Here is a 27126-nt window from a genome sequence, read left to right as displayed (position 1 = left end):
GAGGACCCCACTCAGCATTCTTGGTAGGACCCCGGCTCACTCTGACTGGGCCACAAGGTGCCTTGCTCGTCTGTCTGCCTGCGGCCAGGGAAGAAGCTATGCAGGGTGGTCTGAGCTGATCTGGACTGCCCTGTGAGCTGGGATCAGGGAGTCCCCCTCAAGGCACATGGCTATGTAGCGGGCACCCAAACAAAAATCTGTACAGTAGGGAGGGGGAAGTGGAATGGACACAGGGTGACAGTCAGCTAATGTCCATGCAAGGCATTCTGGATTTGGGGTTCTCTTTGGGGTGGAGTCACAAGATGTGCTCCAGCCTGCCTCCTTTCCTGCCTGGCCACAGTCAGCTGCTTGCTGGTGGTCTTGCTCTCCAGTCCCAAGGCCGTCACTGCCCTTGTCATCTTACGGATAGCCCGTTCCACTCACAGTGACCTGCCTGGCCCCTATAGGCACCTGTTGTTGTGGCTTTGATGATCTCATCTTATTGGGTACACTCACGGAGCAGCATTACACTGGCTGCCAGGAGGGGACATGGAAAAGGATGTGCAGCAAGCTGTGTCTGACAGGCCACAAGTGCTGAGAGCAGTGTGGCCTCTGGCCCGGAGGTGCTTCCACTGCGAGGACCAGGAGCAGGGAGGAGGGTGGGTGTGGAGACAGTGATCAGTCACAACTGGTCACAGCAGTGGCCTCAGTGGGAGGCATATGGGTGAGGTAGGGCAGGGAGGCTGGAAGGTATTGGTGAGATGCTTTGAGGATAAGGGCACGAAAGGCACCAAAGTGCGAAGTCATAGCATTCATAGGTCTAGAAAGTAGAGGGCCGTGGGGAAGGTGGCACCTGCTGACCTGTGTCTGGAAGGAGAGTTGAGATTTCAGAGCACTGGAAAAAATCCAGTTGTTACAGAAGAAATATCTGAAAATGTACTATACTTTTTTCTAAAGTAAACATAAAGAATAACGTGCAACAAATTTTCATAAAGTGACTCCATATAACCAGTAGCAGATTAAGAAACGGAAGATTCTCAGCCCCCTGCATGGCCCACCCCAGTTTCTGTCCCTTCTCCAAGGCCGGACTCCCAAGTCCTGGCTCTGAGGTAACTGGCCCCAGTAGCTGAGCAGCATGTGTGAGACATCTCCCCCGTGGCTGTGTGGTGTCTATTGTCTGGACAGAAGCTGTTTATCCTTCTCCTGCTGACAGGCGTTTGGGTGTCCAGGTTAGAGTTGCCCGGAGCATCCTTGCAGTGTCGTGGTGCCTGTGCGTGCACCCTGCTTGTTTGTACTTGGAGTGGGACGCTGGGTCCTAGGGTTTGCACAGGACACAAGGACACTGAATGGCTTCTGTTCGTCATCTTAAGTGTTATCTTTTGCCCTCCTTCCTCAGCAGCAGTGTTGCTTCTTGCCATGTTCTTTTCAAGGATTCACTCTTATTATTTCTCTCAAACGTAGCATGCTGAGCACATAAGTGCTCATTAAAATGTGGCTGAACTCACTCAAGTTCAGCCAGGGCCCTGCCGGCTCTGACCAAGCTCCCAGGAGCTTGCTTGAGGATGGCTGGGGTGGCGGGTGCTCCCAAGTGTGGGGCGTTTCTGGTTTCCAGTTCAGGGTGCTCAGAGCACTTTCCTTCAACTTGGGGCTGCAGGAGGGAGAGAGGTGTTTTACCCGAAGGCAAAGCAGCAGGATGGTGGAGGGGAGGATAGGCTTGACCCCGGGAGGCCTTTGCACATGGGCAGACTTGGCTCCTTCCCAGCATTGGGGCTGTCACTCTGGCTTTCTGCACTAGGCGGTACATTCGTGCCAGCACTTTGAGCACAAAATCAACTGGCATCCTGGTATATTTTAAAAATCAATCATAAATTGGCCCTTAATCATCATGTCATGTTACACCGGAAATGACTTATTCTGAGGCCTGCTGAGGAAGCTCAGCATGCCCTGTGGGAAGAAATCACTTTTGTAGCCCTATAAGGATGGGCTGAGCAGGGCAGGCGCTTTTTGCTTCAGTGATGAAAAGTAGACACTCAATTGGGTGCTGGCCCATGGCCTCTGGGGGTGGCAGGCAGGTCTGAGGTCACAGTCTCAGTGTCCCAGCCCCCTTTCTGCCATGACAGTCTGCACAGAGGAGTTCTGGCTTGGGCCTCCACCTCCAGTGCAGCCTTCATCCTCACGGCTGGCACCAGGAAGTGAAAGAGCTTGTCTAAGTAAACGTTTAGAAGTCTGCCTATGCCCAAGACTACCAGAAGTCCTGTGACACTTTCTGAAGACATCCAGTCTGGCCTGGCTCCCTGGCTGTCAGATGGCATTACACTGCCCTCTCCTGGGTGGCCATCTGAGCTAGCTGCATGTGCTCAGGGCCATGATTTCTTAGAACAGCAGGAAAGATTTTTAAAGCCCTCAAACTTTTTGGAATGAGAGAAAGAAGGTGCACACACACTGGCTCCTGGCCAGCACTGGGTGGTGCTGTACTGGAAGGAGGCAGCTCCCCATTTGAGACCCTGGGAGGTGGCGGCCCAGGTAGGGCTCAGGCTATTCCTGAACACAGACTGCGTTTGAGTCTGGTTCCATCTGCTATTTTCCTCACTTTTTGGAACTTCCTAGAAGATTCCTGGCTCTAGCATGTGGCAACAACGCCCAAAACCAATGAGGTTTTATTTTTACTTACTGTTTTTTTGAGTCATTCAGGATTTGGCCCCCAAAAAGCAAGATGCAATCACTAAAGCTTTGCACTTGAAAGGTGGTCAAGGAGCCGCAGAATCTGTTTTCTCTGAGATGTTCTGTTTCATGCAAGTGTTTTCTTTCTTTTTTTTTTTTTTTTTTGTCTTTTTCGTGACCGGTACTCAGCCAGTGAGTGCACCGGCCATTCCTATATAGGATCCGAACCCGCGGTGGGAGCGTCGCTGCGCTCCCAGCGCCACACTCTCCTGAGTGCGCCACAGGCTCGGCCCTTTTTTTTCTTTTCTTTTCTTTTCTTTTTTTTAAATAAGATGACCGGTAAGGGGATCTTAACCCTTGGCTTGGTGTTGTAAACACCACACTCAGCCAGTGAGTGAACCGGCCATCCCTATGTAGGATCCGAACCCGTGGCCTTGGTGTTAACAGCACCGCACTCTCCCGAGCGATGGGCCGGCCCATGCAAGTGTTTTCTTTAACTCAGCTATGTTGGCTCAAAGTTTAACTTTGTAAAATCTGAGTTTCCGCATTTAGGAGATGGGCTTGTTCAGGCGTGAGGTATGGACACCATGGACTGACTTGTGCAGGCACCAGTACCCCACTCTGAGGTAGCTTTTTATTCCACATTCTGACACTTGTAAGGGGCCCCCACTGTCTTTTAGAACATTTTCTGTTCTCACCCTTATTCTTTCAAGTGAATTTAGATATCTAGACAGTCTCAAATGGATTAAGACTACAGGTATTTTGAAACACGCACAGCTTTAAACAGTCCCTTATCCTTTAGATGTCTTTACCTATGGGTCTTATTAAAATTGTTCCAAATTCATGAGACTTCCATAAATTTCCTCTTTATCTCTCTCACAGAGTGATGCAAATGGGACTGCAAAGCCACCTTTCCTCAGGTATGTGTAACTCCCTATGTGGAGCTCTTTGGAGTGTGGTGCTGCCCTTCCCTTTTGGATAAGTGGCCTGCAGCATCCCCCAGAAGGGCCTTCGGTGCCCAGACCAGGGGGCCAGTCCTACAAAAGGCCATGGGCCCATGGAGCAGACTGCAGCCACTTGTTCTCATCACCACCCACTTTAGACTGTCCCGGGACCAGGGCCTGGAGGGACAGCCCAGCATCTGCCTGGATCCAGCCTCCCTCCCAGAGTGGCTGTCCCACATAACCCTCCTTCCCCATTGTAGGACTGAAGAGGTGTGGGCTCTCCTGTCAGAAACATTTAAAACTTTGGATTGTTCTATCATGGCATGGAGGGAATTGCCCAGAGTAAAACTTTCATGTTCAGAAAATGCACTGAGTTTGTACACAGTGGGAGAGTGGTAGGCAGTATAATCTTACAGAACAAGAGCAGTGGTTATTAGCTCTTTTAAAATCAAATTCCTGTCTTGGAGCGGTATTTCTGCAGAGATTTTTTCTTCTCCCCCACAGTGGAGAAAACCCCTTTGCTACTGTGAAACTCCGACCAACAGTGACAAATGACCGATCAGCACCCATCATCCGATGAGAAGATGGCCAAGGATTCTTCTGATTCCTCTGTTAAGTTCTCACTTGCAAAAAGATAGGTGTATATTGTTTGGTGTGTGCTGTGACTGTTGTAAAGCTTCACGAGGGCCTGGTTGTCAATGTATTCTATTTGAGCAAATCAATGCATTTTCCTAATTTAATATAGTTGGGTTTACACATTTGTCTTTAAGATAAATGAATAATAGTTTAGTGACCAACCCAATCATTTAAAATATTTTCTTCCTATTCTGTTCAAAGCACAGTAAATTTGGTTCCGATCCTTCCTGTATCATTTTTTAATGTTCTATGAATTTCTTTTTTTTTTTTAAATAACAGCCAGAATAAGGGATAGTCTATGCTTTCATGACTGGCTTTCTGCACCTGAATGCCAATGAGGCCACAGTTTTATTTTATAAAGCATTATGTTTATCTAAAGAACGTATTGTGTAAGGTTGCATCTTAGCATGCAAAGCATAATTTTAAGCAATATAAATTATGAAAACTATATAAAATATAATAATTTTTTAACTTAAAGATTTAAAACTTTTGTTTAATCAAATGTAGATAGACCTGCCTGAGATGGAGAAATCGCTACCATCCTCCGATTTAGATGTAGCTGTAGGGTGCTGAGACTCTTTGCCTACCCTTATCACAGCCCTGTGTAACATTTATGAAATTAAACTCCAAGAGCTACTCGTGCTGCACAGGGCCTTGGAGACCTGCGCATCTGAGAGTTCCATGTGTAGAAGTCCTGAGGTGTTCTCATGAGGCTAACTGACCAAAGCTACATCCATTACTCATTCACTTGGAAACCTCTTGGGGTCCCAGTTTCCCCATGTTTGAATCAGGTCCTGACTCACAATCAGTGCTTATAAAGCCAGGGTGACCTCTGCTCGTTGGAGGGAGGGTCTGTTTCTCAGCCTGGCATAAGCCAGTGGCTAGAGTTTGTCTCTGGCAGCTAGGGATTTGGACCTATTTTGGAGTAAACAGTCATGATTAAAATTCACACCGAGGCCACTCATGGGGAGGGGGCGGGTGGACAGCACGCTGCTGCCTATCATAGCACCTTCAGTTTCACCACAAATGTATTACTCTCCTATAAGCTTGAAATTGGTCATGATCAAATGCAGATAAACCCGTGTGTGTGTGTGTGTGTGTGTGCGTGCGTGCGTGTGTACACTTCAGGCTCCTTCTAGCTAGGTTGAGCAGTGTCACTGTCTCTCCTGTAAGAAGAAACCAGAAGACCCATGAAGAGCTGCCAGCGCAAGATTGTCACCTCCACCCCCCAGGACCACCTGCCTTGAGAGAAGGTGCCCCAGCCAGGAAAGAAAACTCAGTCCAATTCAGTTACATGGCCCACTTCTCCTCTCACCATTTCAGAAAAGTCAGAGTAGAGACAATGGAAGCCCATTCTTCTCAGCAGTGGGGAGGGAATGAGGTTTTGGAATTGTGTTAAGAGAGAAGAAGGGAGGGGCTTTAGAGCTACACTGTGAGATTTTCCTGGTTTTGGTCCAGGTAGGAATAGTCCTGGGATGACGAGATGCAGTTGGCAGGCCCCCTTGACTCACCCACCCCCTCAGACTGGAACCCCAGTGGTCGCTCAGCCACTCCAGGAGGTGAGGCTGGCCTCACATGGCCTTCGCACTGAGGTGCGTGCTCTGTAAATTTCAAGGTATTGTTTAGTTTTAATAATAAAGAATTTGAAACCAAGCACATTTCCATGAGCTATAAATGCCTATTGGAGAAGAGAAGATGATTATAATTGGTCACAGATTGGAGCATGTTGTGAAGCTGGGCAATGGGTACATTATTCTCTATTTTGTATGTCTGAAATTTCCATAACAAAGCTTGATTTAAGTGGCAGTGCATAAACACTGAATAAGCAGAACCAGGTAAACAATGGTATGAATCTCATTTATTTAAAACAGTATTTCTCACCTTTCTCAAATTGGAGACTGCAAAGAATAAAAGCAGTGTTTTATTGAGTTGTCATTAACCTGGGGAGCAGCGCTGCTGCCTTGCCACGCTCTGTGAAACCTCAGCTCGCACATGCCAAATCTATCCCACTGCACTTTACAAAACAGTCCTGAAGCTTAATCAAATAAAACTATTGTACACAACATTTACATTAGAAAAAGACAGCTGAATGTAGGAAAGCCAGGTGTGTTGTTCCCTTTAAGTAAAGGTTGCTCCACAGTTGGGGCATCTTCGCTTCCTTAAGGCAAAACAGCAGATGAATCCAAAGGGAAACAAGATGATGGCCAAGAAGATGCCCAGGAAGGTGAAGCAGTCCTCCAAAACCCCAACTCTGCAGAGAGAGAGGGCAGGAGGATTAGGACAATCAACAGAGCCAGAGGCCTGGCCTGATGTCCCACCAGACCCCTGACCCCCTCCCCCTGAGAAATCCTTTCCATGCCCACCCTTGCACACAGACCCATGGCTTATGATTGACACAGGGACAGCTGGTGACTTACAGTGGGAATCTGCCTGAAAAAGACAGCCTTCACCCCTCCCTCAGCAACCAACCCCACTGGCCTAAAGGGCCACTAAAATGGGCTGCATGTGCCAATTTATGAAGTAGGATGGCAAGCGGCTGCTTTTTAGTCGTTACATATAAAATTCAAAGAACTTAGTTGAAAGGTACTACACCACTTGAAATCTATCAAGGAAAGAACATTCAGTCACCATGAGCTGCCACACACTTTCACAAATGGAAGGAGCAACAAGCAGTAAGTGCTACTGTCTATAAAAATTCTTGCATCTCTGAAAACAAGATCCCCCCCCCCCCAAAAAACCTGTCATTTTAGGATATTTTCTCAGTGTTGAAAACATTTTTTTCCATCCACTTGAGAAAAATGCCCAAAAAAGTGATAAAGTAGGAGCTGGTTTTGTTTGTTTTTTATTGTTATGGGGGGTACAGCTAGTGAAAGACTGAAATCAGCCATGTTCACGTAATGTCTAGAGTGCCACTTGAGAAATTTCATCTCAAAGCTTCCTTTTCAAAACAACTCCAGTTCACCTTCAATGTGCGTAATACAGAACACTAACAAACCTGGGGGCCTCACCCACATCATGTGCCAAGGAGCACAGGGCCAGTGACTTGAAGTCATCACTCAGATTTCTTTTGGCGGGGTGGGGGGGCGGGGTAGTGGCGGTTGGCAGGTACAGGGAGGGAAGCCTGGATGTTGGTGTCATCAGCACCATACTCTAACCAACTGAGCTAACTGGCCAGCCCTTCACTCAAATTTCAAGGGTCCTTTTCAGAGGTCCCAAAGGTAGGAAGCAGGAGTGCTGTGCTCAGCTCTGCTCCTTAAACTACTTCTAGAAAGTTTTGGAGACAGGCGAAATTATAAGAGGAACCAAACTAGTCAGTTCAGCCCGAAGGAGAAAAGCTTCACTCCTCCCAGAAAGATTCAAAAGAGCTCCTGAGGTGGCCAGCCCCAGTCCAGTACTGAGGGCAAGGGTGGGGTGATCAGGCCCCTGTCCTGGTGGAGCTTCACCAGAAGAAACCTGCTGAGTACTGAGAAGGGAACAAAGAGGGGGCCAAGAAAGAACAAATGGGGGGGGGCAGAGAGGATCTCTCCAGGAGGTGATACTGAGCTGGCCCCAGAGGAGGAAGGGCTCAGTGAGGAGGCTGAATGAAGATCACACAGGTGGCAACCTACGGGCAAGGATCTGAGCTGATCCCCACCTGCTTTCAATAGGGAAGCTTTCTGTGAGCTGACCTGCTGACCTTTGCACTGCTAAGGGGAGAAAATGTCACTATGGCCATGCAGAGTACCCCACTCCCATACCCCCAACCCAGCATCCTGGATGTTTCTAATGCCACTTACGTCTCTATTGTCCACTGCCCCACCCCCAGCGTCTTGAATACTGCTACCCATCTTTTATGCCCACAAGAGCCTGGAAGCAACTGCTGCTCCTACGCCCCCTTATGTAGAGAGGAAGGTCGCAGCTTATCAAACATCGAGCAAGGATACAAATGAAGAGCCCAAACACAAGACCTCACCAAAACTCAAAATGCCAAAGCAGCAGCTGCTGAAGGCCCTTTCTCACTTGAGGGCTGCTCCTGCCAAAGCCTCACTGAGCAAGGCTGGAGCTGCAGGTGAGGGAGCCCACTCCAGCAGGAGCCCATGAGCCCTGCAGGGGGCCACAGGCCAGCTTCTTCCCAGAAATGGGACCAGTTCCTGCTTCCTGCTTCTCTGGGAATCATGAAAAAATAAACCAGGATATTCGAAAAGTCTGGTTTTCAATTGCTTAAGAAAAAAAGTCAAACTCAATGTCCACCTACCTACCTCCCTCCAACCCACTCAGAGGGAGTTGCCTAAAACAAATTTAAGACAACAGTAACTTGTAGCAGCATTTCCCAAAGGCCCTAGTCCTGAAACACTAATCTCCCTGATAAGCTCCACAGAAAAGAAAAGGGGATTCTCTGGCCAAACAGTTTGGGGAAAATGTTTTCTCTTCCCCCTCTTGGACAATCCCAATGTATGTAGTTCACTGAGGCTCAGAGAAGTCCTGTAGTGTAGACACCTAGTGAACCATTTCACCCAATGTTTCCCAAACTCATGTGACACTGCCCTTTCTGCTGATGGGCACAGGGAAGCCCTGCTCTAAGGTGAAGCTCATTAAGAGGCCCAAGTTTGTATCCACAGAGTTACTTACCATTTCTTATATGGATTTTTACAAAAGTGTCTCATTTCTAAGCACTACAGGTCATCAAGCCACCACACTACTGCTCAGCCCCTCCCATGGCTCTCCTGCAAGTCCAAACTGCGCAGGACACCCCCACCAGCTGGCCTGAGCAAAAAGCACCTGCTGCCCCAGCTTCCAACCAAGGGTCCAGCTGGCAGAAGACCCAGCTGAAAAAGTACCTGAGGCCACAAAGCTACAGTGGGAAGGCCCTAAGCCACCAGCTGTGTCCCTGCACATAGGACATATGACAGGCTGCCCTGGGCTGAGAACTTCCAGGGTAGCTGGAGGGAGGCCAGAGGGCCTTAGAGCACACAAGGGAGCTTATGTGCTTCATTTTCCTGTTTGTTCCTGGCATCTGCACAAATTTTTTTTTTTTTAAAGACCTGTAAGGGGATCTTAACCCTTGACTTGGTGTTGTCAGCACCATGCTCTCCCAAGTAAGCCAACCGGCCATCCCTATATAGGGATCCAAACCCATGGCCTTGGTGTTATAAGCAACACACTCTCCCAAGTGAGCCACGGGCCGGCCCTCTGCACAAATTTTCTACCTACAGTTGCAATCCCAAGAAACACACTGGTTTGCATGTTCCGGTTAGAAAATGTCCCATGAAAAAGCAGAGGGCAGAAGTGAACCAGCTGAGAAAACCTTCCAAAACACTCTCCTGCTCTCTAAAGGAGTCCCCAGGGTGCCTCACCCCGCATCTCCGTTAGCCAGTGATGAAACCAGGAGCCTCCGGGCATCAACCAGGCCCGAGGACACTGACTATCTGGCTGAGCACCTACCCGGCTGCTCACTTAAGGGTCAAGCTATTAGGAGTAGAGCCCAGTCTCCCAGAGGGGCCCAGGAGGAGGCTGGGGCCAGATGAGGCCCTGGCCTGTTGTCCTCAGTGCCGTGGAGGTGCACTGAGGTGCAGGTGGGCACAAAGCACCCCTGGCTGGAGAAGCCCTGTTGGCGCAAAGTCTCCCCACAGTAGGGACATGTGTGTGTGATGAGGCTGGGGTGGGGGCTTCCTGGTGTTGCCTGGTGCACCTGTCCACATGAGCTGTCCCATCTACAGGTTGCTGCTGTTCTCTAGGGTAAAGTTCAAAGGGCGGCAGCCCCCACCTGCCTCCTCCCTAATTTTCTATCCAGATCCCAAATCCTGTCTACACTGTCAAAGCTGGAGGAAGCCCAGGAAGTCTGGTCACTCTCCTCTGGGCTCTCCCTGACACGAGGCCAGGACATGGGCACTACCTGGGCACTAAGGTGCCTGGCAGCGGCCAGCCCAGCCTCCTGAGGCCCAGCATCGTGGCCCGACACATCGCTTTCTCATGAGAACTTATGAAGTGAAGCAAAGCAATGGGCAAAACTGGCTGACCTGACCCCTCGGCCTCCCAGGCACTGGGAAACTCACACCCTTCAAACCTACAAACCCACCGTGTTTTCTGTCCAAATCCATCACGTCCTCCAGCCAGAGCAGAGCTGCACAGCTCATGCCACCCTCTGCTGACCCCTTAGTCATGAGTACCAGATCTGATACCTACAAGACCCCCACACCCCTCCATAGGCAGCCTCCCTCACCCCACCCCCACTGACCTTCATCCCACTCTTACAGGACCAAGGTCACCAGGTCTCTGGGAAGAGCAGGGACGTTTCCCTTTAGTAACACCCGTGCACTGGAAGGAATCCAATCACCCACAAGGCTCAGACATCTGCCAACAAGAATCTGTGACCCCAGACCCGCCCAAGAATCGTCATCCCCTGGGAACGATGACTTGAACCCACATACTGAGAACGGCTTCAAAAGGCCAGAGAGATGGAGAAGAGATCTGCCATCACCTTTGCATTCAGAAAGCTTCAGGCTCTGAGCACAGCTCAATCGAGGGCGACACACCCTACGCCCCAAGATTCCACACCCCATACCCACAATTCCAAATGCCAAGAAGCTCCGAAAGCAGAACTTTTGGTAAGTTTGTAGCAAACTCACTTGGTAACAACATGTGACCTGAACTGATGGGTGGCTATTTATAGTCTTAATTTATCCTACTTAATGTGAATATTCACATCGTGCTGCAAAAATATTAACGTTTTAACCACAGTACTGTCCCAGACCTCAAAAGTAGGGTTGGCATAATTTAGTTTTTTAAAACCCAAAATCTTCTGAATTGAGAAACACAATCTAACCTCTAGGCCAACCTTGATTCAGCAAAACTCCACAAGCTGCAGAGTGGCCCCAGCACCCACTGGACCAAGCAGCGCAGGCTAGGGGAAGCCTTCTGCCCCAGGAAGACAGCTGCTGCCCTCCTACCTGCCTGTCCCCAGCAAACCTAACAAAAGCCCAAATCAGTCAGGACAAGTTTCAACTCTATCAACTGGCTCAGAATCCAAACCCAGTTTGTCCGTCCTTCTAACTGTGGCTAGAAGGGCCCTCCTCCACTCCTGGTGCGATAGGCTGGTGGGGGGAGTGGTCAGGGAAGGATTCTGGAATTTCAGAATTAGTCAGGGAACTGACTAATTCTGAAAATGCTTCTTTAAACCCTGACTCTAGCCTTACAGTGGAAGTGGCCACTTGATCCTGGAGGTGGGCCCTGGGAGGGGTTCCTGGATGAGCGAGGGAACACAGGCCTGCTGGAGGCGCAGCACAGATCACCCAGGATCAGCCCCGGCCCCGCAGTCTGCACAACCTGCCTGGCACATGGCCCTGGGCACGAGTCCCGGCTAGTCTGTCCACTGCTCCCCCCACCTTGGTCCAGGACTGTCTTAGGACAGGGAGAGCCCATGGGGCCATGGGCAGGGCCCATCCTAGCCAGCCCACGTGCAGCCAACTGCCCTCACCCACTTCCCCAAACCAAGGATGCAGTTCTGGCTTCCAGTCATAGCTGGCGGGAGGGAGCAGCCTCTCCACACCTGCCACCATCCAGAAGCCCAAGGCTCTGTCACAGGTTCCCTCCTCTCACGACCCCTCCACAAATTCTACTTTGTAACCCCTGCCCTCCACAGCCCTCAGCAACTTGCCTCTGTCCTCCAATGGCTCTCCCACACTGACCACCTGTGCTCCATTCTGAACCTCTGGGCAGCATCTGACCTTGACAGCTGTTCCTTTAACTTCTTGGCTGCCAAGAAAGACCCCATTCTTTCCTGGATTTCCTCCTACCTCTCTGATCATCCCCAAACCTGAACTCGTGATGACCACCCAGTGTTTGAGGAGAGCCTGGGGCAGGCCAGGCTGGTTGCTGCTTTCTGCTCATTGCCACCTCTGCCCTGTGCTGCCCAGGGCGCCCTCTCAGCAGCCCTCCCTGTAGGGCGCAGGCTCCTCTCCAGCACTCACTGTACTGTCTGTGCTCACTGGATACAGGCCGGGCTGCAGAGATCCACAGTGCTACCACCTCATCCTGCATCTAGAGGCAGCCCACACCCCAGGGAAGGGTCACTGGCCTCACTGGGCAGGGGAGAATCCAACTTCAGAGAGGCCAGACCTGCATAGACGCCCCACTGGCCAAGGCGTGCTTAGTCCAAACGGCCTAGGGTAGGCCAGGGGCAAAGTGAGGGGGGTGGGAAGAAGCAGAGCATGAGATTCACTCATCTGCTGAGGTTGAAAGAAATGCTTTCTTGTCAACGGCTAAAAGGGGAAGATGGCGTCAGGCTGCTTAATGGAAGGCTCAGACGGGATGGCAAACTGACAAGCGACAGAGGCCTCCTATGCCAAGCCTCACTCAGAGGGAATCACAGACGTGTGACTCGGGCAAACTCCTGCCAAGCCACCAGGGAGGGAGGGAACAGAGCCTGGCAGGCTAGGTCTGGAAAGGGAAGAAGTGTGGTCACACGAGAAGTGTCCTGTCTCCCAGCCCTGAGACACCAGACCGTAGCCAGACTCGACTGTTTTCAGGGAAACATTCCATTCCCTCTCCCTAGACAGGGGTGGCCCTGGAGGCCACACACCCTCTCCCAACCAGCAGCAGAGCTCCCCTCCTCCTGCTGCCCATTCCCCTGGCCACCGCCAGCCGCTGCCTGGGAACCTGGCCCACACTCCAGCAGCAGAGGGCGCAGGGGGCAGGGACCCGGGCATGTGCAGGACCCCAGGACTAGGAGGGCCCTACTGGCCGACATCTGTCCCTCCCAGCCCAGGGAGGAGGGGTCCTAGTTGGATCAAAAGAGTGCTCTGGTCCCAACTTAAAGGATCGAAGCCCCCCCCCCCCCCACCAAACTTGTCCTCAGAGGACCCAGCATTCCTCACTGCCTGCTGTAATATGAATGTAAAAGGGAAGAAGCCAGTTCCCAAATGAACATGGCCCACCCCCCCTCAGCCTCCCAGCAGCCCTGTACCTAAAACCCTCCCCTGAAGAGCAGAGAGATCTGCATGACAGGTGAGCACTACATTTCCCATCCTAGAAAGGGAAGTGTCAGGGAAAGCGCTTCCCACTACAACAGAAGTGACAGCAGCGGGCCCACCCAGGCCCACAGCCTGGAAGCTCCTTGGCCTCTATGACCACTGCCCTGCTGCTGGTCTCCCCTTCTTCCCCTCTTCCCAGTTCAGGGGCTTAGCAGACGCCCCATTTCCCAGCTGTACCTGGCAGGGCCAGGATCTGAACCCAGCTTCTCCGGCAGGCTGGGCACAGGATGGAGTGGGGGCACAGATAGACCCTGAAATCTCAGCCAGACTCCTCTGTTCCAGGCACCTTCTGATCCTCCCTCTAGTCAGCCAGCCTGACACCCCTCCTTAAACTAGGGAGATCATTCAAAGTCTCCACCCCCTACCCCCCTACCCCACCCAAATGGGCCCTTGTAATCCTCCAGCTGGGCCAAGTGGGGACAGAAGGGCTCTGAGCCCCCAGAATTAGAATCATAGCCAAACAAACAGTTATCACCTCCTCATGTAACTTTCCAGAAGGATTCCCAATGGCTCTCTACCAAAGGGACCAAGTCTTGACCCTTTTTCCCCATTCACAGGCATGTGACATCTCCCTGTCCATGCCCCTCTTCTCCAAGTCCACTCCATGTGCCTTCAACCCAAACAGCCCTGACACCATAGGTGCAGCTCCTGGAGAGATCTGAGTTCAGGAGGCAGCCAGTGTCCTACCCTGCCTTCCCTCCCTCCCCCTCACATTCTCCAAAGGCCAGTGCTTCATCTGACCACCAGCTCGGGCAGAACACACACCCCAGTCTGGGTTTGTAACGGGGTCCCCAGGCGGGTGCCTGGTCTCCAGGGGCTCTCCACAGCCCCCTTTCTAGGCACAAGGTCAGGTCCAGGGTTCCAGCCTCTTGCCCCGACCTCTACAACACTCTCCCTCTTCCTGGACCCTCATGTTTCCTGGGCAGTTGCCCCCTCTGGTCCTGAAATCATTAACTTCCCTATGACTCTACTCTGAGCCTTACAGATACACTTTTGAAATGAAGTCTAAGTCCAAACTGGGGTTTCTTAATTCCATCTCAGAGACTTCAACTTCCTCCTCCAGGACATAGGCTGCAAACCCTGCCCCTGCCAACTCTGCCCTGACTTTCTAAACCATCTGAGCACCCCATCTGCCAAGGGCAAGAACCGTTTTATCTGGATTTGAATCCTTAAGACCTACACAAAACAAGCATCTCGCTGCACCTAGGGCCTATAAAAACAATTGTCAGAAAGTATCTATAGGCTCCAATATGAGAACATGAAAAAAACACTCCCAGTCCAAACAAAGAACCACGGGTTGCCACGGGTCCAGCTGATGGCCAGGAGTATTTAAGCTCTGCTTGGAGACAGCAGCCTTTTCAGCAATTGCTCCCCTGGCTTCCTGGACCCAGCTCCTCAAACACACTGGCCACCTTAGGTCTCTCCACTTCGAAATGCCCCTTTCCAACAAAACCTTCTGTTGATAACCTTAAAGAATCACTGCAGAGTAAACTTGTGGAAACGGGAGGGGAAAAAAGAAACTTGATTCCTGGCAGGTTCCAGAAAAAGGGACAAACGACTATCAGTCCAATTGATCCCATTTCTGCAACCCACTCACTTGGGTCATAAGGCCCCAAATGTACTCAACTCTCCAGAAAAAGGAACTTTATCCCACAAAATATCATCAGAGCCTAAGGTGAGTGAATCCACACTCTCCCACACTGAACACCGGCAGCTTGTCTGCCCCTCCCGTGAAGGACCACCTCAAGCTCCAAGTCAAGGCGGACCCACACCCCCAACCCATGCTGCCTTTGTAAAGTGCTGGATGTGTGTGTTCTCAGCAGCTTCCAGGGGCCAGTCCGACCGCAGACTTACCTGCACACCGGGCAGCCTCCCACGACGACGATGGAGTTGGCAGGGTACCGGGTGACAGTTCGACTGTGGATGCTGTAGACCCTGGGGTGGTGGGTGGGGATCCCTGCGGGCGGAAAGACGCCTCAGCAGGAGCCAGGAGGAAGACGAATTGGAGGACGACTTCTCCTGCCCTTCCCCTAGCCCCCAAATAACCCTCGTCCTCGCCACCATCGAGAATGCGCTAAGCGCCTACTACGGGCTTTATCAGGGGCTGGTTTGCAAACAGCAACTCCTTAACACAAAGTTCACTCGGAACAGGGCTACGGCCCTCCCCGGGAAGGGCTGGCCCGAAACACCAGACCCCCAGGAGGACCCAAGGCCCTCGGCAGCGCCGATCCCGAGGCCGGATAGGGCCGACAGCAGGGTCGCAGCTCCGGTCCGGGGAGCTCCCACGCGGGCCCAGGCCGGCCTCCCCGCCCCACGGCCCCGGGGCCCCGACCCGGGTCTGCCCCTCGGCACCGACCGCGCGGTCCCCGGGGAAAGTTGTCTCGGGGCCCGCCGCGCGCCCCCGGCTGGGCCCACCTGTGACGAGGTAGGGGTAGGGCGGCGGCGGGGGCGCGGTGGGGATGGCGCCGTAGCCGTGCGGGCCGCACGGGTAGTCGCCCTGGCCGGCCTCCAGGTTGTAGGCGGGAGGCCGCTCCTGCAGTAAGGGTTTGTGGTCCATGGCGGCCCGGCCCGCGCCCGCCCGCTCCGGCCCGGCTCAGCTCGGTCGGCCCCGGCGGGGACGCGGCGGCGGGGACGGCGGCGGCGGCGGAGCGGGCGGCTCGGGCCCCTCTGAGGCAGACGCGGGTGGGGCGGGGCGGGCGGGCGCGCGCGCTCCGCGGGCTTCCCCCCGCCCCCTTCCGCGGCTAGTCACAAGACCCGGGTCACGTGGGTGGCTCGCCGCTAAGGGCGGGGCGCGGGACGGGGTCGCGGGGCGTCTTAAAGGGGCCGCGCCCTTCCACGGCCGCCCCGCCTGCTGCTGTCGGACAGTGACCGCTTGCGCCTCTTGGACTTAAGAGCGCCCAGCGCGAGGATGCCCCACCCCCACAACGGCCGGGAGAAGACCCATAGGGTCGTGACCTTTATGGCCCGCGTCCTCCCCCCGCAGACCCGCAGAGCCGGGACTGGTCTTTGCTTCTCGGAAGGCGGAGACTCCTGGCCGGTTGGAGTCCCAAGGTCCGAGCCCACCGGGCCCACCCACCCATGGGGGAGGCGAGCGACCTGGGCGGTGTCGGGGCGAGGTGCGTCCCCAGGCCTCGCCCTCTGCTTATCCCCGCAGCTCGGCTGAGGGACGAGACTCCGGTCAGCGCAAAGGGCGAACTCCTGCAGGAGAAGCCGGGGCGTGCCTCCCAGCCGCGGCCTGGTTGGTGCTCCGCTCCTGCGCACATTCGCCGTTTTCTTTTTTGACGAGTTAGGTAATTTAAAGGGGTCGTGGACACTGAATGCAAATAACTCTCCCGTTTTGAGAAACCCTAAATATTGGGCACATACCTGCTGTGTGTCCTAAATTTCTCTAATCTTCACAGCAGCCCTGCGAGGTACTTATTACCCCCGGGTTACACCCAGGGTCTGAGGCTCAGAAAAAAGGCGTGGCTTGGCCAAGGCTGGTGCGGGACTGAGCCTGCATCTGAATTTGGGTGTTGAGTGGTCTCGAAGACCACTGTCAGGACCCCTTACTGAACCACGTCCATACCAAATGCTTAATTGGTTAGTAAATAAAACTTTAACAAGAATTAGAAAACTTAGGATCCCTTCTGTTTGTTGCGTCTCTGCACCTTGAGGGGCTTCTGTAGCAGTTACTGTTTTCCATCCCTTTTATGTGACCTGCATTTTGCTCCAGCTCTGGGACAACTACAGCTACTCTCAGGCCCCGCCTTATTTTTAATTTTTAATAAGACACCATCATATTTCTTTGTCACAAGTAGAGCTCTTTAAAGCCCATTCCCATCTCTCTTGTATCGCCTGTATTGGTCATCATTCCCACAATCCTGTGGTGAGGAACTGAGGGGTGGGCCAGGTACAGGATTGGATAGCATTAGGGGGACAGCCAGGTTAAGAATGGGGACTGGTGGAGAGTGGCCAAGAGCTTCAGGGCGAGCAGAGGTCCTGGCCTGTTGGGGGCGGGGAAGGATGTGGCTCCTGGGGGCAGCTGTGAGAAACAGAGCCATAAAGTGAGAGCCCCTATCCAGGGAATCCTGGGGTGTAATCCCGTGCCTCAAACATGAGTAGAAGTGGGCTCAGATGAGGCCTCCTAACACCTGGTCAGCTGAGGCCACCCAGGTAGAGACCCACATTATTCTCCCTGCCTTGCAAACTACTAGAGGGCAACATCAGCTAGTCCAGTGATATCCTTTCTTATCAGACCCAACGGAAGATGGCAGATTTCCCTTCAATTTCAGGGATAATTTTCCTCACATGCCTGCCTTTGCTAATCAGACCCCACAAAATCCATAGCTTCTGGTTTTCCTTCTCTTCCAATAATTGACTATTTTTCCCCCGGTGGTAGTTAGTAACTCCAAATTAGTGAATGCTATGATGTGGCTTTGGAATTTCCCAACATTGCTTTGATGATTGCTGCTCTTGGACACAAAGCAGTTCCTGCCCCATCATTCATACAGCAGGCCCAGTGTGGACCTGCTATCCCAAGTTCTGCATGCAAGCCTTGGGGGGACAAAGATGATGATGACAGGGCATAAAGAAGGAGCAGCTGGGTAGGAGGCCAGACAGTCAACTTGATACTGCAGTAGAGTGTGGTGTGTGGGGTGAGAGGGTTAGAGGTGGCACACACAAGAGCCCCGAGTACCCCAAGAGTGCCAGGATTGAAGCCCAGCTTGGAAAGCCAGTGGTGAGTTGGCCCCAGGGACAGGGAACAGCATTCCAGGCAGAGCGAACCACGATCTCAAAGTATATACAGCAGCCCTCTATAAGCCAGGACTCTAAGTCACTTGGTGTGGCCAGAGCCTTGTAAGGGCCTCCAGGAGGCAAGGCCAGACATTGGAGTTGGGATAGCATCTTGTAAGAGCTTATTGGGGAACTGCATGAAGTTTTAAAATGAGAGCGTGCACATCAAATTTGTATATTACAAAATGACTTTTGCAGCAGTATAAAGGGTAGATTGGAGGCAGGGAGATCAGGAAGGAGAGGAAAGGAAGGTGTGAGAGATGTTAAGAGCCCATTAAGACTTGGTGACCTTCAGAGTGGATGTGGGAGATAAGTAGCTGGAAGACTCTCAGGTTTCTGGCTCAGGTGACTGTAGACAGTAGTGCCCTGTACCTGGTTGTGGACTCATGAGAAGCTGCCTGGAGGAAAAGGATGGGGAGGTCCAGTTTGTGCACGTGAACTTGAGCTGCACACATATCCCAAAGCAACACAACAAAAGCTGCAGTAGTATCTATGAAGGTTTCTGTGAAGCATTATCCTCCTCCTAAAAGGTCTGAGATGTCTCAGCAACCAGCAGCTGCTCATCCAGTCAACATTTATGGAGCTCCTACTCTGCATGGATGCATCTGGGAACAAACATCCTGCTTGTGGCACTGACGGTCCAATGGGGCGGGGCATGTTAGAAAGAGGTAAGTGCTGCGGGGGAAGATGAGCAGACTCAGGGATAGGAGGTGAGGCCAGCCAGGCAGGGGAGTGGTTGTGATGTTCCATCTGGGTTCAGAGTGGGCCACACTGAGAAGATGATATTTGAGCAAAGACTGGAGGGAGGTCAGAGAGTTAGCCACGCGGAGACAGGAGGAACAGCTTGCCTGTTTGTTTAAGGTGGGGGGAAGTAAGAGCCTGTTTGTAAGCTGATGGGAACGATCCAGAGAGGAAGGAAAACCATGCAGGGGAGAGCTGAGACTGAGGCTAGCAGAGCAGGTGCTGGGGTTCGAGGAGAGGAGAGGAAAGGATGGAAGTCACCCGGGAGAATGAGGGCTTGAGCAGGCTCTTAGAGAATCATGTGTGATTGCTGGGCATCATGAGGACGGCTTGAGGTTAGTGATACCGGTTTTAAAGTGAGGCCACTAATAATCTCAGGTACTCGGATGTGCCAGGCACTGTGCACAGTATTTCATGTGCTTTTTTTCTTTTTTAAAAGAAGACCAGTAAGGCCGGCCCGTGGCTCACTCGGTAGAGTGCGGTGCTGATAACACCAAGGCCACGGGTTCGGATCCTATATAGGGATGGCCGGTTGCTCACTGGCTGAGCGTGGTGCTGACGACACCAAGCCAAGGGTTGAGATTCCCTTACCGGTCATCTTTAAAAAAAAAAAAAAAAAAAAAAGAAGACCAGTAAGGGGATTTTAACTGGTGAGTCAGCACCACACTCTCCCATGTGAGCTATCTGGCCATCCCTATATAGGGATCTGAACCTGTGGCCTTGGTGTTATCAGCACCACACACTCCCAAGTGAGCCACAGGCCAGCCGTGTATTTTATGTGCTTTACATCTCAGTTCATCCTCACAGCCAGCCCATGAAAGCAGGCATTAACATCCCCTAGTTGCTTGGTGAGGAAACCGAGGCACAGAGACCTTCTGTAGCTTTTCCTTGGTACCCCCACCCCCAGTACAGGTGGATCTTCAGACACCAGATCCACCAGGCAGTCCTCAGATCTCACCCACTGCTTCCACACCAAGTGCACAAGAGAACAAGCCACTGTTTGCTGATTTCAACAGAAATACTGAAGAGGATTTTGAATACACACTTAGAAAATTTTACTTTTTTTTTTTTTTAGCAGCTGGCCTGTACGGGGATCCAAACCCATGACCTTGGTTTATAAGGCTGCGCTCAGAGCATACCTTTTTCTACGCATATTTTTCAGAGAGCTGAGATTCTGCACTTTATCCACTTATATATCACACCGACGTTAAAAAAAATTTTTTTTAGTATAAATGTTTTCTCTGGGAGCACCCAGGAGGGGATTGTGCCTGGGGGCCAGGGGAGGTGCCACTGTCCCTTAGCCTTTGACAGTCACCATGGACTCTTCTCAGATATACCAGAGGAAACCAAAACAAGGATCATGCCCTTTCTTGCATGCTCTTGAGAAGTGCTGAAAGCCCATCACATGAACTTCTTGGCACATACAAGAAGCTAGTATCTCACATGGTTGGCATGATGACCAAAAAAAAAAAGGAAGCAAATATAATTTCAAAATCCAAGGCTGTAACTGAGTAACAAGTTAAAAGTGCCCAGCTCAGGAAAGGCCCTTGCCAAATATTTGCTAAATGTTTATCTTAGGTAAACACTTTAAGTTTATGGTAAGTCTGTAGTAAACCTTACAATTCTACTAGGCAAATATTTCTAAATACTTTATAAATTAAGCACATGTTTCTACACAACGCAAACAAAAATTTCTCTTTTGCTGAGTCACATGGTAAATCTTGTCACAAGACATTTGCGTGTGTATATATATATGAGGGCTGGCCAGTTAGCTCAGTTGGTTAGAGTGAGGTGTTATAACACCAAGGTCAAGGGTTCAGATTCCCATACCAGCCAGCCGCCAAAAAAAAAAAAAGTGTGTATGTATATATATTTAAATATATATTTAAATATATATTATGCCCTTATATATTTAAATCTATATTGTGCCCGTCATTCTCTGAGGGGGTGGTCCTCACCACATAATTCTGCCCCGTAGAACATACTTACTCATATGAGGAAATGTAGAATGCACCCCTTTGGAGTCAAGCAATTCTCAAGCAATTCTCACCAGAATAAAGAGCAAATTCTCAATAGCAAGTTTCTGGCTAAATAAGTTTCCAAGTTTACTCGAAGCCCCTGAATAGCAGTTGCAGTATTAATAGATGTACTGATATATCTAGATGAGTAATAGGCTAAAACGTGGAAGGCAACACGTGTGTGTGACAACCACATGCAAAACTAACTGAACACTTTTTATCTCTGCCACATTCAGAGTAACAGGACAGGGTGCTTTCCCAGGACTTCTTGATTGAGGGCAGGGAGAATCCAAGGACACGTTAGCCAAATTTGGATACATGGAGGAAGTGGGTTGTGGTTGGAAGAGCAACTGGTTCTCATCCAGAATGTTCTACACATTCCCATGCGACTGGAGTAAGTCACTTAATCTCCCTGAGCCAGGCTTTCTTAAACCTTGAGACTTCAAACATCCTTTCAGAATTATTATGTCTCTTCCTTGGGGGCATTTTTACCTCATTGCTTTCCAAAATGACAGAATCAGCATTTCCAAATGGAACTTAAAGGGAGAAACCAACATTTGTCATGCTCCTGTTTCATGTTGGGCACTGGGTGGTAATTAATTTTTCCATTTCCTATCATTACATTCAACCCTCAGAGACAAGATAAACAGATATTATCATCCCTAATTCATAGGACGGAGCCTGACTCCCCACTGAGTCGAGTCCTCTGAACCCCTTGTGGACTGGGATAGTGTCTTATCTCTGTATCCACACCACCTAGAATATTGGAGGTGCTCAATAAGTGTTTAATTGAACTCAAGGTCATGTGCCAAGGATCATTTGGCTAGTAAGTGAGGATTCAAATCTAGGTCCTTCCACCTCCAGAACTGAACTCTGGCCCATAGACCACGAAGTGCATCCCCGCTTCAGGCTAGAAATATGTCTGGGTCATTCCAGAAGGCCATTCCTGGTTTTAAAAATAATCAAGAGTTCCAGATGGCAGGAATATGCCAGTGGAGATGATTAATGCTGTCTGAGATATCACTGGGTGGTTTTTGTGATTATGGAGTATCATTCAGGGGAAATGATGTACCTCCACAACTTTGTTACCCCCTGTCATGACAATGAGAGTTACTCAGATTTACAGAAGGTCTTTCTTCGAAATCTGTCACCATTGTTTAATTTACAATGGTAGGGAGAAACCAAGTGGAACTTGAAGTCAATCTGTTACCAGAGCACTGAATTTGGTAACAACCATGCATCTCTGGTTCGGGGGAAGGAAACAAATAACCACTCCCATGTTGAGATGGAGAGGTCCTTTCCTTTGGTCAGTAAGGGACTTCTGTGACACACCCCCAAATGGTGATTTTTCTGGGACCCTTGCAAGGCCTATAGGGTCTTGGTCTTCTCTCAGCCATTATTGTTTTGCCAGCAACACCCAGAACTCAGTTCTCCTTAAAGCCACAGAGTGAAGTAGAAGACACTGAGGCTTTGAGATCGTGTCATTATGGAGCCTTGGCTTTGTGAAACAAGTGGGCTTGGGGGACAGCAGTGGGGAGGGGTCCTCAAGAAAAAGAAAGGCCGCCATGCTGAAGGGACTGAGGGAACAAGCCGCCAGGGCTTCCTGACACCTCTGCTGCAGGAGAACTCCCTCTTCTTCCCCCTCCACCCCCCATCTCTTGTCCTTCTCATCAGGTCCCTCCATCCTCTCATTGGCCAGGCCCACCCTCCCCATCCTCTCCTTGACCAGGCCTACCCTCCCCTCCCTCTTGGCCATGTTCCGGGGGCTCCTACCTGCTGCTTGTACCGTGGAGGCCATGGCTAGCCTCACTGGGAGCTGTGTCAGGGAACCTGAGGATGAGGCTGGAAAACACCCCCTTATGCTCCAGCAGAAGACGGGCAGTGACCCACATGAAGGAGCGACTGAAGGCGTGGGGAGGCCCAGGAGGAACTGGGCAGGGCAGGGCCTCCCCTGGGACAGAATGCAGCCTCACAATCCTGCCCTGCCACCAAGATTCTCAGGTTCTGAGCCAGAAGTCCCGCCACCAAGAAGAGGCTTCTGGAGCCCCCGGCTAGATTTCACCTCTTCTAGCTGGGACATTTAGGGAGAAGCCTGTTTAATACACTTCCAAGGGAGTCCTTGATCAAAACTATGACCTAGAAAAGGTGGGGATGGTAGAGCCGGCCTTGTGAAGACAAAATGTGACAAGGCACCCAGGACCTCTTCTAGGCCTTTCTACACCTCTGCCAGGAGAAGGGTGTATCCAAGAGCCATATGTAAAGCTGTTGACAGGATTCAGGAAGGCCAGGGCTGGTGGAGGGCCCAGCAGGTCCAGTCTGTTCAGGGCATGTCCTGTGTTCTTTGATTAGTATCCCCAAATGGGGAAAACAAATACTTCATCCTGGCTGCTGCAGGTGAAAACTGTAACAGGTGTGAAATGTGGAATTATGTCTACCTTCACCCCACATCACTGCACTGCCTGAGGAATCATTTGCAGATCTGAGCTGTTACCTGAAGTTGACATCATTCCAGTAAGTTTTGGTCTTTGATGCCAAAATAATAACAATAATGCAACTTGTAGTCCTCTTTAGTTTCTGAGAAACCCCTTTCAGTGTATTTCTACAGGCAGGAACTAGGACCTGTAGTCTGTATTTGGAAAAAAAAAAAAAATTCCATATTGAGGTATAATGGTATAGTCAATTTGGGGGGGCAGGGGGGCGGCTGGCTGGTGAAGGGATCTGAACCTTGACCCTGGTGTTATAATACCACATTCTACCCAACCGAGCTAACTGGCCAGCCCTACTCTTTCTTTTAAAGGCTGCACACCTTTTTCCATCTCATGACCACTGATTCTGGCCCCTGTCACCTAAAAGCCTCTTGTCTCTGCGCGCCCATCACACCCTACCATCAGCCGCATCTTCCTTGACATTGAACATGCTCAGCCGACCTGCCGGCTCTCCCTACTTGAAAACCTTCAGTGGCTTTCCACTGCCCACAGTGTAAGATCCAAGCCCTTTGGCATGTCATTCGAGGTCTCTGCACCCTGCCCCAGGTGACCCTCCAAGTGTCCCTGAGAGACGTATCCTCCACACAAGCTGGTCTTCCTCCCTCCTCTCTATTCCAGCATCACTGTTGGCACGTAGCAAGTGCCATTTCGTGGGAACTCTATTTCATTACTATGTGTTATATGTCTTCCTCCCGAGCTGAAGAGTCAGTGAGTTAGGGAGAGGCTGTCACACAGCTTTCTTTCTTTCCCCCTGTATAAAGATGACTGGTAAGGGGATCTTAACCCTTGACTTGGTGTCACACAGCTTTCTGATTAAGCATGCAGGCTCCAGGTCAGGCTGCTTGGGTTCAGATCCCCCATTTCCTTGACCTACTAACTAGGAACCCATCTGTGACTCAGTTTCCTTATTTGGAAAACAGAGCAATAATTGCACCCACTTCATAGGATTTTTGTGAGAAGTAAACGAGGCAATGCTTGGCACTGAGTAAGCGTTGATCCCACTAAGTGGCTATTGCTTCTGGACACTGGGTGTTGGCCAAGGACCTTGCACACAGCATCAGCACATCAGACATTTACGTAAGATAAAACATGACAGACCCCCTGCCCGCCAACTCCCCTCTCCTCCCCTCCCCAGAGGTATCACAGTGAATGATTTAGAATGGATCTTTGCATTTTTTTCCATTAGTTACATGCACGTGAAATTTACATATGTTGACTTTTCTCCCATGTGGGATCACACACTATATTTTGTTCTGCAATTTATTTTTTCACTTGGACATCTTCGCACCTCTGTAGAGATACCCACGATCTCTGTCTTCCACCTTATTATGATAAAATATATGTCCCTGTTAGATCTGGAGCCCATATCCTCTTTCCTTTGTTGCTTAGCTTCCTGACTGTTCCAGGAGTGTATGGCACAGAGATGACACCCACAGTCCCTGTACTTTGTTTAATGCTCAATTTATTAAACTCATATGTCTAATGAACCAAATTTTAACGCCCCCCCCCTTTTTTCGTACATCTAAACAATGATTACAAATAAATTATCTTAAACAATTTAGCCTGCAGTTATAAATGTGGCATCATTGATTCTTATAAATATTGCAAACACCTTAGACAACAAATAAGGCATATACTAATGATTACAAAACCAATTTTTCAGGCTTGTTGGTTAGCTTGGTTGATTAGCTCGGTTGGTAGAGTGTGGTCCAGAGTTCAAACCCTATATCAGCCAGCCGCCAAAACAAAAACAAAACCAATTTCTTACTCTAAATATCAACATAACGGAAGGGTCGGCACATGGCTCACTTGGGATAGTGCGGTGCTGATAACACCAAGGCCATGGGTTCAGAACCTATATAGGGATGGCTGGTTCGCTCACTGGCTGAGCATGGTGCTGACAACACCAAGCCAAGGGTTAAGATCCCCTTACCGGTCACAAGTAAAAAAAAAAAAAATCAACATAATGAATCTAACTAATATCTTCATTATTTCTTTTACTTAAAAAAATTATCTTTCTAGGGTTACAGCTATATTTATTCTGATATTTTTCCAAGGTTGCAGGCCACATAGAGAACACCATCTCTGCCAGCTGAGGTAAGGCTCTCAGGGTTTGGATCTCCTTACCGGCCGGCCACCCCCAAAAAGAAATATAAAAAACAAAAACAAAACAAGTTTCTCTCTCTGCCTCTCTCTCATTTCTCCAAATCACTTCCACTATCCGCCCTATTCTGACCAGTCACCAGCACTTACTGAGGCACTTACAATACCTAAAGAACTATGCCAGGCAGTGAAGTAGCTGCTCTAACAATCCCAAAGTTCACTTTTTTTTGGTGGTTGGCCAGTACAGGGATCCGACCAAAATTTGGATTTCTATAGCTTCCTTTAACTGATGATCTTTATCATTTAGGGAGGAAGAGGAGTGACAATAACTATAAAATATAAATTGGGAAAAGATATCTTACACAGAGCCCTTCTTGCCTATGACATATACTTGCAAACAATAGGGAACTAGAAAGAAATCAGGGATTTTATACCAAAGGCATTACAGTAAAGGTAGCAGTCACAGCTGATGGCTTTTGAGATCAGATCACCCTCTTTTTTTTTTTTTTTTTAAAAAAAAAAAGATGACCGGTAAGGGGATCTTAACCCTTGATTTGGTGTTGTCAGCACCACGCTTAGCCAGTGAGCGAACCGGCCATCCGTATATGGGATCCGAACCCGGGGCCTTGGTGTTATCAGCACCGCACTCTCCCGAGTGAGCCACGGGCCGGCCCCAGATCACCCTCTTTAAGGACAGGAGCCTTACAGAATTATTTCTGCACCCACACCAGTTCTGTCATGCTGTTTCCTGGTTTGAAAGTAACTTAAAAGCTGCTGTTGGGATTTATTCTTTTGTGAGGTGACCTCAGGAGGTTCCTGCCTGTAGCCTCCCAGTCCAACATGGCCAGGTGAGTTTTCCGTTCTTGAGGGATTCTGTTGGGCTGGGTCACAGATTCTTCAAACCCGTTGTGCAGACTGGGTCACAAATCCCTCATATGCCGGGCATGAGTTAGGTAGTTGGAAAAAGATCCTGGGAGCCATTGGCAAAGGTGACGTGCTTTATTCAGAGCAACCTCAGCCCCCAGCGGATCAGAGTCATTATCTTTTATAGTAGAGTCAGATAACCAAGGAACACATGAGCGTGAGTCAGATAGCCAAGGAACACCTGGACACACACGTGCAATTAATGTATTTACATCAGACAGGCTGAACCATGCTCAGCCAGATATGAGGCAAGGGAGCCTGTCCAGTCTCTCCATTTTCCTCACACTCCACCCCTTCGGGGTCCCTTACCATACAATCTATGCATCTAGAGTCTTCCACAATGTTCCCTTAGCAAGGATAGCTGAACCTTGCATCCATAAGCCAGAGCAGCAATAGTCAGGAATATATGTATCAGTCGTCATTGTGATTTTCTACAGGAATTCTGCAGCCACACTGGTGGGAAACTCGGTGCATATCCAGCAAGCAGACACACTGGCCACACAAATATATGTATGTGCCCCGTCAATTATGGTGTTAGCAGCCACAAAACTATGGGTGAAAAGACAAAAGAGTTACTGGTACCAATAGAGGGAGTTATTGCCCCTCTGGTAGAATACATGACAGTTTACTGTCCTGAGAAAGGATGGTTGCAGGAATAGGTATCTTACCAGGTCTATGATACCATACATTATCAAATAACACTGTTGGATCTGTAAGTTCTACATGTAACAGTATAGGGGAACTCATAATTGGCCATAATGATAATACACATGTGCCCTTTAGAACAGAGCGTTTTTTCTGTCCCGGGCCATCTTACCTTTACTGGGGAGGCCAGGTACTTGTCACCCAA

At 50.2% G+C, this 27126-nt stretch overlaps 2 protein-coding genes across 3 annotated transcripts in view; one reads left to right on the top strand and one right to left on the bottom strand.

Moving 5' to 3' along the window:
- BAIAP2L1 (BAR/IMD domain containing adaptor protein 2 like 1) overlaps window positions 1-4434 on the top strand; it is an 85884-nt gene extending 81450 nt beyond the window's left edge. Inside the window, exons 13-14 of the mRNA XM_063091179.1 lie at window positions 3523-3560; window positions 4089-4434. Coding sequence (XP_062947249.1) covers window positions 3523-3560; window positions 4089-4164 — 114 coding nt within the window. The 3' untranslated portion in view covers window positions 4165-4434. The remainder of the gene's footprint in view (window positions 1-3522; window positions 3561-4088) is intronic.
- Window positions 4435-6058: 1624 nt separating this feature from the next.
- BRI3 (brain protein I3) lies at window positions 6059-16509 on the bottom strand. Of its 2 annotated transcripts, none has more exons than XM_063090793.1 (3): window positions 16305-16509; window positions 15083-15185; window positions 6059-6471 (listed from the first exon to the last, which is right to left on the bottom strand). In XM_063090793.1, exons 1-3 carry the CDS (start codon window positions 16489-16491, stop codon window positions 6339-6341), a joined length of 423 nt encoding a protein of 140 aa, XP_062946863.1. In that variant the 5' UTR covers window positions 16492-16509; the 3' UTR covers window positions 6059-6338. The 2 variants fall into 2 exon arrangements, with proteins under 2 accessions (XP_062946863.1, XP_062946865.1); XM_063090795.1 differs by lacking the exon at window positions 16305-16509 and adding an exon at window positions 15644-15894.
- Between the last annotated feature and the right edge of the window lie 10617 nt (window positions 16510-27126).

Source organism: Cynocephalus volans, chromosome 3 (assembly GCF_027409185.1).
Source record: "Cynocephalus volans isolate mCynVol1 chromosome 3, mCynVol1.pri, whole genome shotgun sequence".
Lineage (NCBI taxonomy): Eukaryota > Metazoa > Chordata > Mammalia > Dermoptera > Cynocephalidae > Cynocephalus > Cynocephalus volans.
The sequence above is the reverse complement of the archived record's forward strand: the minus strand, read 5'-3'. Positions and strand labels throughout refer to the sequence as shown.

Bases quoted from the DNA above. Each gene is read 5' to 3' on its own strand.
- BRI3 (XM_063090793.1), bottom strand. From the start codon at position 16,491: ATGTGCGCAGGAGCGGAGCACCAACCAGGCCGCGGCTGGGAGGCACGC. The intron at 15,186-16,304 runs GTGGGTGGGCCC...TTCCGCCCGCAG, and splicing joins GTCGCTCGCCTCCCCCATGG to GGATCCCCACCCACCACCCC. The intron at 6,472-15,082 runs GTAAGTCTGCGG...CTCTCTCTGCAG, and splicing joins GGAGGCTGCCCGGTGTGCAG to AGTTGGGGTTTTGGAGGACT.